This window comes from Grampus griseus (assembly GCF_964374135.1).
Source record: "Grampus griseus genome assembly, chromosome: 16".
Classification (NCBI taxonomy): domain Eukaryota; kingdom Metazoa; phylum Chordata; class Mammalia; order Artiodactyla; family Delphinidae; genus Grampus; species Grampus griseus.
The window spans coordinates 83866518-83881844 of NC_139010.1; the positions used below are offsets into that span (position 1 = coordinate 83866518).

At 41.7% G+C, this 15327-nt stretch overlaps 1 protein-coding gene across 1 annotated transcript in view; it reads right to left on the minus strand.

Annotated features, from left to right (window-relative positions):
• Nucleotides 1-221: 221 nt before the first annotated feature.
• Nucleotides 222-15327, minus strand: part of LOC309834916 (uncharacterized protein C10orf143) — a 28471-nt gene continuing 13365 nt past the window's right edge. Inside the window, exons 2-4 of the mRNA XM_082674117.1 lie at nucleotides 2008-2181; nucleotides 1847-1909; nucleotides 222-822 (exon numbers count right to left, since the gene is read on the minus strand). Coding sequence (XP_082530243.1) covers nucleotides 799-822; nucleotides 1847-1909; nucleotides 2008-2181 — 261 coding nt within the window. The 3' untranslated portion in view covers nucleotides 222-798. The remainder of the gene's footprint in view (nucleotides 823-1846; nucleotides 1910-2007; nucleotides 2182-15327) is intronic.

Sequence of the window (15327 nt, forward strand, 5' to 3'; positions counted from 1 at the left end):
AAAATACTATTTGCTTTTTATTTAACACTGAGCCTTTTGATGTTCTAGAATACAAAAATAGTGTCTTATTATTTTAAAAGCTTAAGAGAGAAACTAGCCATATTATTAGAAAAAGAAGATATATGCAGCTATAGTCTGTTCAAATATCAAGAGGTGTGACTTTTCAAATTCACATTTCAATCTTTATTTACATAAGACTTTTAGAAGTAGTGGGTGTAAATATTAAATCACCCAAGCTTGGGTGAAATTTTATTGAGAATAACTACAAATAAAGGGAAACTGATTTTTTAAAGTCACTTTCTGAAATTTAGATGAAAAGAATATCGAGCATTAACAAAAAAATGATATATTTACATATCAATATAGGTTTTCTGTGCGCAGATTCATCTCCTAGGAAACATACAGAGGCAAGCTTGGGGAATTACAAAGGAAGGAAAACCCTAATCAAATAGGTACTGTTGTTCAAACAGAACATTAGCTTAAATGATCCAATCAGCTGCTTGGGCCAAATTTTTTTTCTTTAAGCCCTTCGTGCCAGAAGACGACCTCTCAGAGCATGAAGAACCCACATTACGTTCCAACTGTTTGCCCAGCAGATGGGGGATTTGAAAGATACATTCCATGGAAATGGGATAAGAACAAGGAAGGTCCTGGTTAGTCACCAGCATCAATGCAATCTACCCATAATGGGGTCGCACCGTGTACTTGAAATCCAGGGCATGTTTGGCAGTTACAGTGAATCAACCGAAATACAGTAAGTTCAAGTTGCTGGATCTTTGATTTCACCATTGTTCAGGATTACACCACAAAACGCAATACAACCTGCGGAAAGTTCCCGGAAGATAGAGGACAAAAAGTAGAGAAGCACATTGGGGCAGGTCTGCCACCAACCTTTGTCTTCATATCTGTCTGATGACGTCACAGAGTCAGAGGTTCGCATGGGCGATAACTGACACAGTTCTAGGCCTCAGTTTAAAACAGAGTCATTGCCCCTCACTATAAAGCAAGTTGCCTGCAATGCAGCACGTGAAGACTATAGTTTACTGACTCAGTCTTTTGCTTATCAAAAACAGCAATGTGTTTCTCTAAAGATCTTTAGGGGGCAATCCTGAAAATACTCACACAGACACACACACACACAGACACTCCTGCTTTCTATGTGGAAATTAAACAATTCTATCTTACTGCAATACGAAGGCTGCAAATTTAAAATTAAAAAAAAACCCAAAAAACAAAAACCAAGAATTACAGCGGTTTCAAACCTATTAACTTGTTTTTAGAACAAGTTCAGAATTAGTAACAAGGGTATCGTGATGCTAACGCACACTTTACGATTTTCTGCCCAGCACAGGAGACTGAGAATCTGACTCTGGTCACGTTAAGACCTCCCTTTACTTTGAATTAATGGTGTGGATACTGTGTTTCTCCTTCTGAAATCTGTGGTTTGTGTGAAGTTTATGCAAACATGAAAGAAAAGCTTAAAGAGGGAAAAGAGAAAAAACAACGTTGATTCCTATTTGCATAAGTAAATGAGGTTAGGACTTTTCTCTAAGATGTACTCAAATAACCTCTATTTTAACCATATCCAGAGACCTGTTCCCTTCCCTGAACCCTGTGTTTTCGAAAGAACTTAAAATGTATATTCAATTTCTATTTCCAGTCTGAAGCTAGAAACAAATTAGTTTGCAGCCGGGTAGAATGCTAAGAAAAGCTTATCTGCACCTTTTTATTTACATCCCTCATTCCTTAAAAACGTATCTGCTGTTTTTATGACTTTGTTTTATGGATCTAATATTTAAGGCCAAGTCTACCTTTTATGTCACAGCAAGAAGGTTAATGTACTTACAGACTCCCCCGCAATGCATCTTGGGCAAGGCTGGGCCCAGCTCTTTCCACCGTCCTGAGGAACCTATTTAACAAATCACAGCGGCAGGTGAATCAGAACGGTGGTTATTTACACTTTTCATTAGACGTTTAAAGGCTGGTTTGGTGGGAGCAGAAACCTACCCCCACGCTTGGTCGCCCCTGGCCACCGTCTGGCCTCGGTGCAGGGAGGTGGCCTCTGGGCTGGGCATCTGGTGACTCGGGCTCCTTGCTGCCCCAGGATGCGGGCACGCGCACCTTCACCTGGGGGCAGCCCCACTCCTGCGCCGCTGCTTCTAATCTCCTGCATGCCCGTTTCTGCAACAAACAAAATCTCACTTGAGATGGCCTCGGAAAGCACACGACACTCTAATTGAATTTGCTTTCTGAGAACCTCAGCTGCAAAGACAGACCCCTGTGGAGCTGGGAAAGTTTATAGGACATTTGAGGAGATGACTTTAAACTTTATCTTCCGGGAATAAACACCATCAATTACACTTAACCTCATTATTTCTAGCATTGTCTGACATTTACTTAGCTTTACGGATTTAAAATAGTCATTTTAAACAATTTTGGCTGAAACTCTTGTAATAAACTATTGTGACTGGTTTATTGATATTGAAAATGTACAAAACCTATAAATTTTGTTCAAGAAACTGGTTATATGCTTCAATACATTTTGCCTGGTATCAAGGCAAATACTTTCTTAATACAATATGAATAATTCACATGTGGATAATTCTTTGTCTTACTGACACTGAAGAGTAAACTAATTTTATTTATTTCAAAAGTTGCACACACAGCCCATAACTGATAACCTTTGGGAAAGTCAGCATTTGGCTTTTGCTTCTCCATGAACTAAAGATGAATTACAAAAGCAACCCTCCAATGCTAAAGAAAAACGGTTCACTCTCTAAGTGCGAAGACTGTGTACTTTGCGGGGTAACGATGTTTTCAGTGACACAGAGCTGAGGGTCAGGAGGTCCACCCCTTGCCAGCGCCAGCATTCCATCCTGGGTCCCTGGGCCAGAGGGCGGCCCCGCTGGTGGACAGCTCCCACCTGAGTCAGAAAGCACCCTAGCACACGGGCGGCCTGCACACCCTCTTCAGTCACTGGCAAACCATCGTCATGACTGGGGCCAAATCTGTTCATTATCTGTCCTATTATTTATTTATGGTTTTCTAAATTGACTTTTTTTTACTTAATGGATTTATCTAATATATTGATAGAAACCTCCCATCATGGGTTTAGAGTGCCAGGGTTACTCTTCCCTAACATGCCTTAAAACAGATACCTGAGGATGAAAATGGAAAACGTTGACATCTGAGCCCCTTAAACCATTGAGAATAATATCCTGGGGTAAATAAAGTGTGGAATCCATGCGGCTGAGACAAGGGCAGAGGCAGTCACCCCTCTCCCTACAGTTCTTCCTGAACACCAGGAAATACAGAAAGGTCACAGTCACTTCTGCACTGAACCACACCCTGGGCACAACCTGAAATCAGAGAACACTGACATCTGAGAATACGGCCAGTGAGAAAGAAAAGCCACCAAACCCCAGTGCGGGGTCCCCTCTACTCCAGCCCACACCCCCAGCGTGGCTCCATGCTGAGCAAGGGCAGAAGCTGTGAGCTGGACGGAGCGGGGACGCCAGTGAGGGTGTGAGTGATCTGCCCCCGGAAAGCCCACCCAGACACGGCAGCTCGGGGGGAGCCTGAGCCCTGGAGCACAGACTCGGGGCAGGGCCTCCAAAGTCCACACCGTGGAAACAGACGCCATTTAAAGAGGCTCTCCTCCAAACTCACAGGTCCTGAGAGGGAAACAGGCAAATGAGTTGGGGGAGTGCCCCTTGGGTGCTGGGTGGTGAGAAGGAGAAAGAGGGGAAGTTAGGGTCCTGCAAGCCACGAGGACCATAATACCAGGAGCCTCACACCCTCCCCTGTCCATCACCAAAACAGACAGACAGACACCTGCTATACCTGGACTCAGCCAAATTAACAGAAGAACGGCCATTAGACCAGCAATCTTTACAAAACACGCATTAACATAAAAATCCCTCCTGAAAAACAACCAGGAATCAAAAGAAGATTGTAATTCAAACAGTCTAAAAACATACTTAAACGCTCAAACAAACATTTGAAGATATGAAAAACCACCTTGAATTAGAAATGTAAAAACAGAAAGGGACAAAAGCAAGGAGAAACCAAGAGAGACTTGAATGAGTTCAGGAAAGTAATGGAAGGAAAAAGCACAATTATCTCAGAAATGAGGAATAAATTATAAAATGCAATAAGGAGAATAAATTCAAGTGAAAATAAAGGGCACTAAAGAAGGACAGGAGCACAACCAAGAGAAGGAAAAGAACATAAAGGGAAAAAAAAGGGTAGGAAAGGAAGCAGTGGAAATGGAAGACAAAGAAGGAATAGTGTTCATAAATCAGAGTTCTGAAAAGAGGAAAACAAAATAATGGAGCAAAGCTAATGTTTAAAACTGTAACCTAAGAAAACTTCCCCAAAACAAAAAAAATGACTGAATCTTAAAATGAAAAGGCTCACAGGGCACCTAGGAAAATTAACCCAGAATGATCAACGCTGAGATATATCCTAATAAAACTAGGAGATTTCAAAGATAAAGATAAAATCCTCAAGGCCCCTGGGCATGCAGATCAATGAAAGTGCAAAGGAACTGGACTGGCATCAGGTTTTTCAAAACCAACATACAAGTAAGATGACAATGGAGAAACATTCTTTTCAATCTCAAGGAAAGAAAATATGAAATAAGAATTTTAAATCCAGCAAGCTGTCCTTCAAATATCAAGATTACAGAAAAAGAGTTTCAACATACAAGAATTTAGAGAATACTACACCCATCAGCCCTTCCTGAGGATTCACGTGAAGGTAAGCTTTATCTCACCAAGCGATGACTGGGAAAATTCCAGCATAAGGATTTTTTGTAAGCATTTGAAAGTATTTAGATGTACATCTAAGACTAAATTTAAAATAAAGGTGGGATTAGGTCAAAAGACTAATGTGCAAATATTAAATACTCTGACAAAGCAGAAATAATTCAACTAAAATATGAGAGACGAAGGGGGAGGGAAAGAGGAAAAATTCTGACTGTGGGGACTTCCCTGGTGGCTCAGTGGTTGGGAGTCCGCCTGCCGATGCAGGGGACACGGGTTTGTGCCCCAGTCTGGGAAGATCCCACATGCCGCGGAGCAGCTGGGCCCATGAGCCATGGCCGCTGAGCCTGCGCGTCCGGAGCCTGTGCTCCGCAACGGGAGAGGCCACAACAGTGAGAGGCCCACATACCACAAAAAAAAAAAGAAAGAAAAAACACGAGAAAACACTACGAGAAATTCAGACTGTGTATAGGCCAATACTGTATAAGTGACAGGAGCATATTAAACAATACTGGGAAAAAATTGATAAATCAGACAGTAAAGAGTTAAATGATAAAACCGATTACTAAGGACATTAAAATAGGTTTAAATACAAAACTAATCACTAGAAAATACAAATCCTCCTAAATCCAAAATAAAAAATCTCAATAAAAAAGCAAAGAATACAGATTGCATAAAGAAATAGCAAATATAAGAAAATATAAATAATTATGGAATATTATGATAGAGTTGCACGCAAATAAATCAGTCATGTCAAATGTTAATGAGCTTAACTCACCTATTTTTAAAGAAAGGTTTTAAATTTGGTTCACAAAACAAGACCCAATTATATGCTGTATACAAGAAGCACACCTAAAATAAAATGATTTTGAAAGGCTAAAAATAAAAAGAATGGACAAACATATACCGGCAAATGAAAACAGAAAGAAGGAATAGACCAAGTAGATTTCAAGCCACAAAGCATTAAATACAACAGAGGACATATTTAATGCTAAAAGCCATAGTTCACAGTGAAGACTTAATGCTCATGAACATCTATGCACCAAACAATATAACCACCACCTTTACGAAGCAAAGACAATACAGAGATACAAGGAGACAAAATCATGCTAATCATAGGAGACTTAATATACCATCCTCAGTACAAGGCAGAGCAAGGGTTCCAAAAAGTAAGAAGAAGACAGAAGATCTAAATGGCGTTCTCAATCAAGGTAGATCTTACGGCTATGTACTGAACTTCATACACTGATAACACAGAATCACATTCTTCTCAAGAACCTACAAGGAAAACACTACCTATCAGAATCTATGCAATGGATTTAAAGCAGTTATCAGAGAAAACTTCATTATACTAACATGTTACCAATAAAAATGAAAGAATAAAATTAATAAATTAATAAAACCTCAGCTCATAAAAACTAGGAAAAGAACAACACAGTAACCCAAAAGAAAACACAAGGAAGGAAATAATGGAGGGAAAAGCTGATTAATGAAGTAGAGGGTTTTTTTCCATCGAAAAATAGTAGATGTAAATCCTGGGGAGTTGGGGGTGGGGAGAGAGGAATTAACAAAACAGACAATCCACTGGCTAACTTAACCAAGAAAAAAAGGGGAAAAAGCACAAATACAGAAAATAAGAAATGACACAGGGAAATAAAATGAAACACAAGAAATTTTAAAACTTGTAAGAGACTATTTTGTAGATTTCTATACAAATTTGAAAATGTAGACAAAATGGATAACTTCCTAAGAAAATTCAGATGACAAAACCTGACCCCATCAGAGATAGGAAACTTAAACAGATGACTGCCATAGAGAAAAAAACAGAAAGGGTTATGAGCAAGTACCCCACAAGAAGCACCAGGACCAGCCAGTTCCACAGAGGAATTCCACTAAACTTTCAAAGATCAGATCATTCCAGTGCACTACACAGAAATTACTCCAGAGCACCGACAAGGAAGGAAACTTTCCAACTCCTTTTATGAAGCATGTATAACTCTGATAAATCAGATAAACAGAACAAAGAAAGAAAACTGCAGACCAGTATCACTTATGAATTTCAATGCAAAAATATTACATAAAATATTAACAAATAGAATTAAATATCACATTAAGCAATCACATATCATGACCAAGTAGGATATTTTTCTAGAAACGAAAGTTGGGTTCAGTATTAGGAAATCCATTAATATCATTCACTGTATTAATAAAGCTAAGGAAAAAATAATATTATCTCCATGGATGCTGAAAAATCCTTTGACAAAATTAAAACCCATTTATAAAAACTAAAGAAAATAGGAATTGAGTGTTATATTCTTAACATGGAAAAATATACATAGCTTAATCCTAAAGCCAGTATCTTATTTATTGGAAAAAGACTAGCAGCATTTCCACTAAGATCAGGAACAAAGCAAGAATGCCCAGTCTCCACTTCGGTTCACCATTGTCCTAGAGGTATTATGTTACCCAATAGAGTTACAGAATGGCCATCATCAAAAAGTCTACAAATAACAAATGCTGGAGGGGGTGTAAGAGAAAAGGAAACCCTTGTACCCTGTTGGTGGGAATGTAAATTGGTACAGCCGCTATGGAAAACATTATGGAGGTACCTTAAAAAAATAAAAAGAGAACTACCATATGACCCAGCAATTCCACTCATGGGTATATATCTAGAAAAAATGAAAACTCAAATTCAAAAAGATACACACACCTCAATGTTCACAGCACCACATTTACGATAGCCAAGACATGGAAGGCAACCTAAGTGCCCGTCAACAGACGACTGACGTAAGAAGATGTGGTGTATATGCACAATGGAATATTACTCAGCCATTAAAAATATCGAAATATTGCCATTTGTAGGAGCACGGATGGACCTAGAGAATATTATGCTTAGTAAAGTAAGTCAGACAGAGAAAGACAGATACTGTATGACCTCACTTATATGTGGAATCTAAAAAAATATTACAAATGAATCTATATACAAAACAGAAACAGACCCACCAGATACAGAAAACAAATTACCACAGGTGGGGGGGAAAGTAGGAGTACTGGATTAACAGAGACACACTACTGTGCTTAAAATAGATAAGCAACAAGGATTTACTGTATAGTACAAGATATTATACCCAATATCTTGTAATAACCTACAAAAGAATACAATCTGAAAAAAAAATTCACAAGTACACCTGAAACTAACACAATATTGTAAATCAACTATACTTCAATGAGAAAAAGGAGGGGTAGTACTGGTGATAAACAGACAAACAGACCAATGGGACAGAAGTTCAGAAAGAAACCTGAATGTGTATGAAAATCTGGCATCTCGAGCCAGTGGGATAAAGATGGACTCTTTAATACATGGTGCTGGGACAACCGGGCAGCCATTTGGAAAAAGATGAAATACAATCTGTATCCCATACCACATACAAAAGTAAACCTCAAATGGATTAGGGAGCTAAATGTAAAAGAGAAAAGAAACTATAATTCCTAGAAGAAAATGCGAATAGATGCTTCTTGAACCTTGGTGTAGGGAAACACCTTCTAACTATGACTCAAAATCCAGAGCAACAAAACAAAAATGGATAAATTTGACTATTTAAAAATAAAGATGTCTGCAGGGCAAAACAAAACCAAACCCTAAACAAAGTAAAGAGATAACTACAAGTTGGAGGGAAGTATTTGCAGCATACACCACAAGAGAAGAGCTAACAACCCTAATACATGAAACTCTCATAAAAATTGAGGGACAAAGAACCAGAAACCCAAGAGAAAAATAGGAAAAAAAGACATGAACAGACAAAGTTATAAAAATGGCCTCCAAACACAGGAAAAGCTCAAACTCACTTATATTTACAGAAGTGAAAATTAAGACAATATCAGGATACCACTGTCATCTATCAGGCTGGCAAAATTTTTAAAGTGTGATGCGGCCTCTGTTGGTGAGGCTGTAGGAAACAGGCACGTTGCTGATGGGAGTGCACACTCTGCAGGGAAATTTGGCGGTATGCAACAAAGCTCACTTTTTAACCCAGAAACTACACCTCTAGGAATCTACCCTCCAGGCACAGCAACAAGCGTGTGAAAAGTAAAAACTGCACGGGGTTATTCATGGCAGCACTGGTTAAAGCGCAAGGTATTGGAAACAACCTAGATGGAGAGTGGTCGGACAAACATGGTACTCTCCAGGCAGTGGAGTGCCATGCAGCGGTAAAAAGGAGGAGGGTCCCTGGCTTGCAGTGATTTCCATGATATACCGTGAAGTAAAAAGACAAACTGCAAAAGAATATCTATGATCTGCTATCCTGCATGTAAGAAAGAAGGGGATATAAGACATTATACACCTCTCTGCTCATCTGTGCAAGAGAAATACTGGGAGGATATATCAGAAGCTGAAGACAGTGGGTGGGAAGGGGCTGGCCAGAAGGCGGCTGGCACCAGGGATGAGGCGGGAGCCCCGCCCTGCTGAGCTTGTTCTTGGGTAGCTCTGAGTCTTAGAACCATAGTAACATTTCATGTGCCCAAACAGTAAGTTTGAAATTTAAATCAAAAAGCATGTCAGGGAGAGGGTACCCAAATGGAACACAAACAATAACAAACGAACAGAACTGTATTACAAAAGAGTAACATAGCCACTGAAGGACAGAACCATCCTGAGTAAGCCTGGAAAATACTATTCTGACTAGAAACTTAAACGGCTAATGACAGAGCCCATTAGAAATTATGGAAATGAAAAGTAGTTATGGAAAAACTCAGTAGATCACTAAACAGTGAGCCACTGATGAAAAATCACTCATCAACTATGAGACAGAACCAAAAAAATTACCTGGACCGCAGCGCAGAGTCAGAGACACAAAAACTATGAAAACCAGTAAAGGAGAATGAAGGTAGACTGAGAAGATCCAACACTCATACATCCTCCAGATTTGGAGTGTTAAAATAAATGATAGTGAGGCAATATTTGAACTAAAGACAGAATTTTTCAGAACCAAGGCATGAAATGAATTAGATTTGAAAATCCAACCAAACGCCACACAGGATTGACAGAAAAAGAACCCATATCCAGACATATCACAATGTAACTGCAGAACATCAAGGATAAAGAGAAAAGAGAAGAGGCCACCTCTTTAAAAGTACCTCTTTTAAAGTAAAGAGGCTGTATGCAATTACTGACTCTAGTTAGTAAATCTGTTTCTCGCAGGGTTACCAGTTTTGAAGCTTTATTGGCATACTAGGATTGAATAAATAGGTAAATATATTGTCAATAATGAGAGCCAGCTTTCTATTAATGAAGAAAAATTACAAGTAAAGAAAGGGAGAAGGCTACAATGAACCCAGGGGTGCTGGATTAGCAATGGAATTATTAGTATGAATGCACAGTTTTTAATACATATCCAGATAGAGATACAGAAATATACATAGATGTGTGTATATATATGTAAATACAAATATATATACATTTACCCACATACATAAAATATGTATTTTATAATGTACACATTATAAATATGTATATAATATATACATTTCCTAGCTATGTCTGCTGAGAACAATGGCACCCTACCAGCAAGACTACATCTAAGCCCCTAGATACTGGTTTCTAAATATCATTCTCCCATTAAAGGAATCTGGGCTCCGTGGAAAGTGGCTGATTCAGGGATGGAGCAAGGAAAATATAAGCTGAGCCTTAAACATTTTCTGGCACCCAAAATAAGAAAGAGTTGTGCTTTTTTTTAAAGGACAAGGGCACATCAAAAAAAAAATAGCACCAACCTGAAGGAGTTCCTAACGGCCAAAGCTGAAACAGCTCAAGCAATAAAATAAATAACAATAGCAGTGGATTGTAATCCACAGAATAAATACCTGTGAGGCTAACCAAAACAAAAATAATTGAATAATTGGGGGAGAAAGAATAGCTCTTCCCTGCAGATGAATTCTAATTAGTAAGTATAAAATGAATGAGGGAAAGACAAAATCATCATTAAGTATATACCACAGTGAAAAATATTTCAGGCAAGATTTACTAATAGATGCTAAATCAGTAGGCAAAGGTTTAAGGAGAAGTAGGATATGGCACAGTCTCAAAGTATCTCCCCCAAGGTATGTATTAATCATGAAGAGAAAACCAGTAACTTTACAGGGGATGAAACCACCTTCATCCAGAGATAGAATGAAGGTTAATATCACCAGTAATGAGACATCCTGACATCATGGACCCCCGATGGGATGCGCTAAGAAAGTGTAACATCACCTCTGTGACATTCGTGCCCGAAAATGCACGGCCTCAACCTCATGACAGAAAATGCTGAACAACCAAAATTGAGTGACGTTCTTCTGCAAAATAACTGACCACTGCTCCTTAAAAGTGCCAAGGTCGGGACTTCCCTGGTGGCACAGTGGTTAAGAATCCGCCTGCCAATGCAGGGGACATGGGTTCAAGCCCTGGTCCGGGAAGATCCCACATGCTGTGGTGCAACTAAGCCCATGCACCACAACTACTGAGGCTGAGCTCTAGAGCCCGCAAGCCACAACTACTGAGCCTGCGTGCCACAACTACTGAGTCCGCGTGCCACAACTACTGAAGCCCATGCGCCTAGAGCCCGTGTCCCACAACAAGAGAAGCCACTGCAATGAGAAGCCCGTGCACCACAAGGAAGAGTAGCCCCACTTGCCGCAACTAGAGAAAGCCCGCACGCAGCAACGAAGACCCAACACAGCCAAAAATAAATAAATTTACTAAAAAAAAAAAAAAGTGCCAAGGTCAGGAAAGACTGAGGAAGCCTCATAGACTGGAAAAGTCTAAGCAAACACCAGGACTAAGTGCAATGTGGGGTCCTGGATTAGATCCAGGAACAGAAAAAGGATGTTAGTGGGAAAACAGGTGAAACTTGAATAAGGTCTGTAGTTTGGTTAATCGTCCTGCACCAATGTGAACTTCATGGTTTGCTAACTGCACTACGATTACGTACGCTGTTTAGGTGAAGGGTGTTCATGAATTCTCTATATTTGGGTTTTTGGTTTTTTCCCCCAACCTTTCTGTAAGTCTAAAACAATCCGGAAATAAAATTTTAAAAATGAAGGTAAGAAAGTCTCTCGTACCCACTGTGGCATGTATGCCACACTTCTAGAAATACGGATGCAAGCCAAATTGCCTTCCCACAGCCCGCTAATTCTAATTTTTCCCTCTTGAGCAACATAAAGTAAACAGTGATAGGTGTATAAGATAAAAATCCTTTCCGATGTGTGAAGACAGCTCTCAGGTACTTTTGAGGCTATTCTCTCCAGCCAAACTTTCCTACTGCCTTTCACTATCCCGTATCTGAGGTTTTCCACAGTCTTCCCATCCTAGACACGCTGCCCTGGAGTTCCTAAATCGTCAAGATCCCTCTTAAAATGCACCATGCAAAACACTTGCAATGCCCTGTCGCCAGCCACAGAGGAGAGCCGCGTCCCCACCTCCCCAGCTCGGCCCTGAGCCTGCGGGGAAGAAACCCCTGCCAGCCGAGCGGTCCTGGCGACCATGGCATTGGGTCCACGCGAGGCCAGCGCCCCCAGCTCCGCGTCTCCTCCACAGGAAGCACCGTCCCGTTGCTGGTGCCCACTGACTGTCCTTGTTCTTTAAATTCAACTGCAGGCTCTGCTACGTCCCCTTGTTAAGTGTAATTTGATTTCCATGTTGTTTTCTAGTGTATCAAAGTACTGCCAAATACTGCCGTAATCATGCGGATTGCCTTCGTGATTGGAAATGACGCCGCCTTCTGTGTCCCACCTGAGTCGACCAAAGTGTTGAAGAAGGAAAGACCAAGGACCTAGATCTCCGGTTACTCAGGATCTGCTCAGTCTTTACACTTTAAAAAGAGGCATGACGTGTAAAAGGGGTTTACTGTCAAGCTCCAATAATCTGGGCAGGGCTTCCCTGGCGGTCCGGTTGTTAAGATGCCGCGCTTGCACTGCAGGGGCGCGGGTTCCATCCCTGGTCAGGGAACCAGGGCACCGCGTGCTGCGCGGGACGGCGGAAAAAACATCGGGGCAAAGGGACGAAGTGGAGATACTAAACGCGCCCGTGCCATGTTACACACAGGCTGCGACTTTCCCGTCAGTAGCGTCACAGGCTGGTATAACTGCGGTATTACTGTCTCCCTCGCTCCTTCCCAACACCACTTGCCAAGAAGGAAAGCAAAGGGCGTGGGTGGGCGACTGCGGCCGCAAGCCATACTTTCCGGATGGAGTCTACACACGCTGGAGCTACACTCGAAACTCTTCCTCTCTGGCGTCTAATAACTTCTGGCACAGTAAGGTCAGCAGACCTGGGACCACAGCCGGTGACAAGATGACACTCCTCGCGGCGCTCAGGTGGCCGCGGCTGGGTCCCCAAATCCCGGGGCAGGGGAGAGGGGAGCCACACTGACACTGGGGTGCTCAGCGAGGGCTGTGCTCCTCTAGGGAATGTGGGGATCACCTGCTTGGTGGCCCTCAGCCAGCTGAGTGGATTAAATTATTCATGTTTTCTGCCATTTACTGTGGATTGTTGAAAGCTGGCCGCATACGATACTGATCCGTATCATTTACTTGGGAAATATTCCAGTTATCGTGGATTGGCCTGGACCAGAGGAAGACGAAGGATGCAGAGGCATTTAACTCCGGGATGCTTGTGCTGCATGGCTTGCTCTCTTCCACTCCCTACTAGAGAGGCTCTGTCAGCCTTCATAAAGGCAGATGAAGATTTACCACCCAAATAAAAGACTCTTGCTCTGTATAAACAAAATTAAAATCCTGAGTATACACAAAGACCCCATTACTTAATAATTGAAGATCTACCGAACAGCAACCTCGCCAGAGAGGAGTTGAAACAGGAACATGGTTGAGTAAGAGAAGACACTTGATAAGATGCATAAATTAAAACATAAAAGATGTATCATGTTCCCACAATGATGGGACACACAGCTGGCCTGTCTGGGAAAGACAAGCTCCCCTCCATTGAGAAGGCAGGTCATGCCTTTGCTGCCGGGACTCTTTCCTTTACTGGAAGTGATGGGGCCCCGGCGAGCTTGGTGAGTGGGATGAACGGGAGGTGGGGTAAAGGTTTCACAAGCTGGCAGAAACGGAGTGCACAGCCCTGGCTAGTAGAAACCAGACGGGGGCTGTTCTCCTGATGCGCCCGGGCACACATGGGTGAGCCAGCAACAGGGAGCACACAGAGCACCGTCCAGCCCGGCTCTGTCGAGGGCCAGCTCTGACCTGGACTGAACCCACACATGCGGCCACCTCTGGAAACCCATTTCTCGACTCTGTGCTCGAGAAGGATGTGGAGGATAAAGACGCCAACTTCCTGAACCCTGACAGAAACACAGCGTGTATCCTCTTCAGTCAGCACAGCAACAAAGTGGCATGCTCTTAAAAACCTTAAGTTAAGCATATATAATATGTATGCTAATATATGTCAAGCATATTTAAGTTAGAACGCCAGTGTAAATCATTAGAAGTTGGTAATGCAATTAAAGGTAATTCTCTACACACACACACACAATAATCTCAGCTTTCATTTCAAAGGTATTTTAAGGATTTTTATTGACTAATGGAGATTATTCAAAAGATCATTTGTATTATAAATGTGTGATGCTGGTTAACTGAGTTCTAGTTATCAGAAAATTTGCTGAGTGAGTTTTTTATAGGTTACTTTTAACTCTATCGTAGTAAAGAAAGTTTACTTTTTCTGGAATAGGATGCAGACGTCCATCAGCTCTGATACAGAACCCTTAGTGCTTATGAACAGGATTAATAAGGCCTACAGACTGTTGTTGAGAAAGAAAGTATGTTTCCATCAAGCAGAGATTCCCCCTCAGTGACACTTGGAAACGACCTTGTGCTCTTGGGGAGGGGTTGCTTTCTGCGGCACAGAGCAAACTACAGAAAACACCAGAAGCTAGGGTCCCTACTCTCAACCCCATGTTGTCAGGGCATCCCAGGACTTCAGCCACGTGGACCGTAATATCGAGATGCTGCGCTTCCCTCAGCTGCCCTTTCCAGAAGACTCCTCACCTTACCGGGCACGGGCTTGCATCCACGCCCTGGACCAAGTCTAGCTCAGCAAAGAGAATGCATCACCTCCCGATGAGGAGATGAACGAGGTTAAGCCTCGGGCAGGAGTGAGAGCTGGTTCCCTAGAGGAAGGTAGCGGAGGAGAGTGAAGAAAAATCACTCTTTACTTCCAATTAAAAGACAAATGCACACTCTAGGCTGAGGATTAATTCTGCTTGCATGGTTTACCAAGGACACTATAACCCTAAATTGTAAAAATCTACTCACCACAGGTGGAGCCTAGTAACCGTCCCTGCAATGATAAAAAACTACAGCTTGGAGTGTTTCTGCATGTGTTCTTTCTGGTTTTTTGGGGTTTTTTGGCTGCATTTGGGTCTTCGTTGCTGCGTGTGGGTTTTCTCTAGTTGCGGTAAGCGGGTCTTTGTGGTGCGCGGGCTTCTCATTGCTGTGGCTTCTCTTGTTGCGGAGCACGGGCTCTAGGCGCATGGGCTTTAGCAGTTGTGGCGCACGGGCTTAGTTGCTC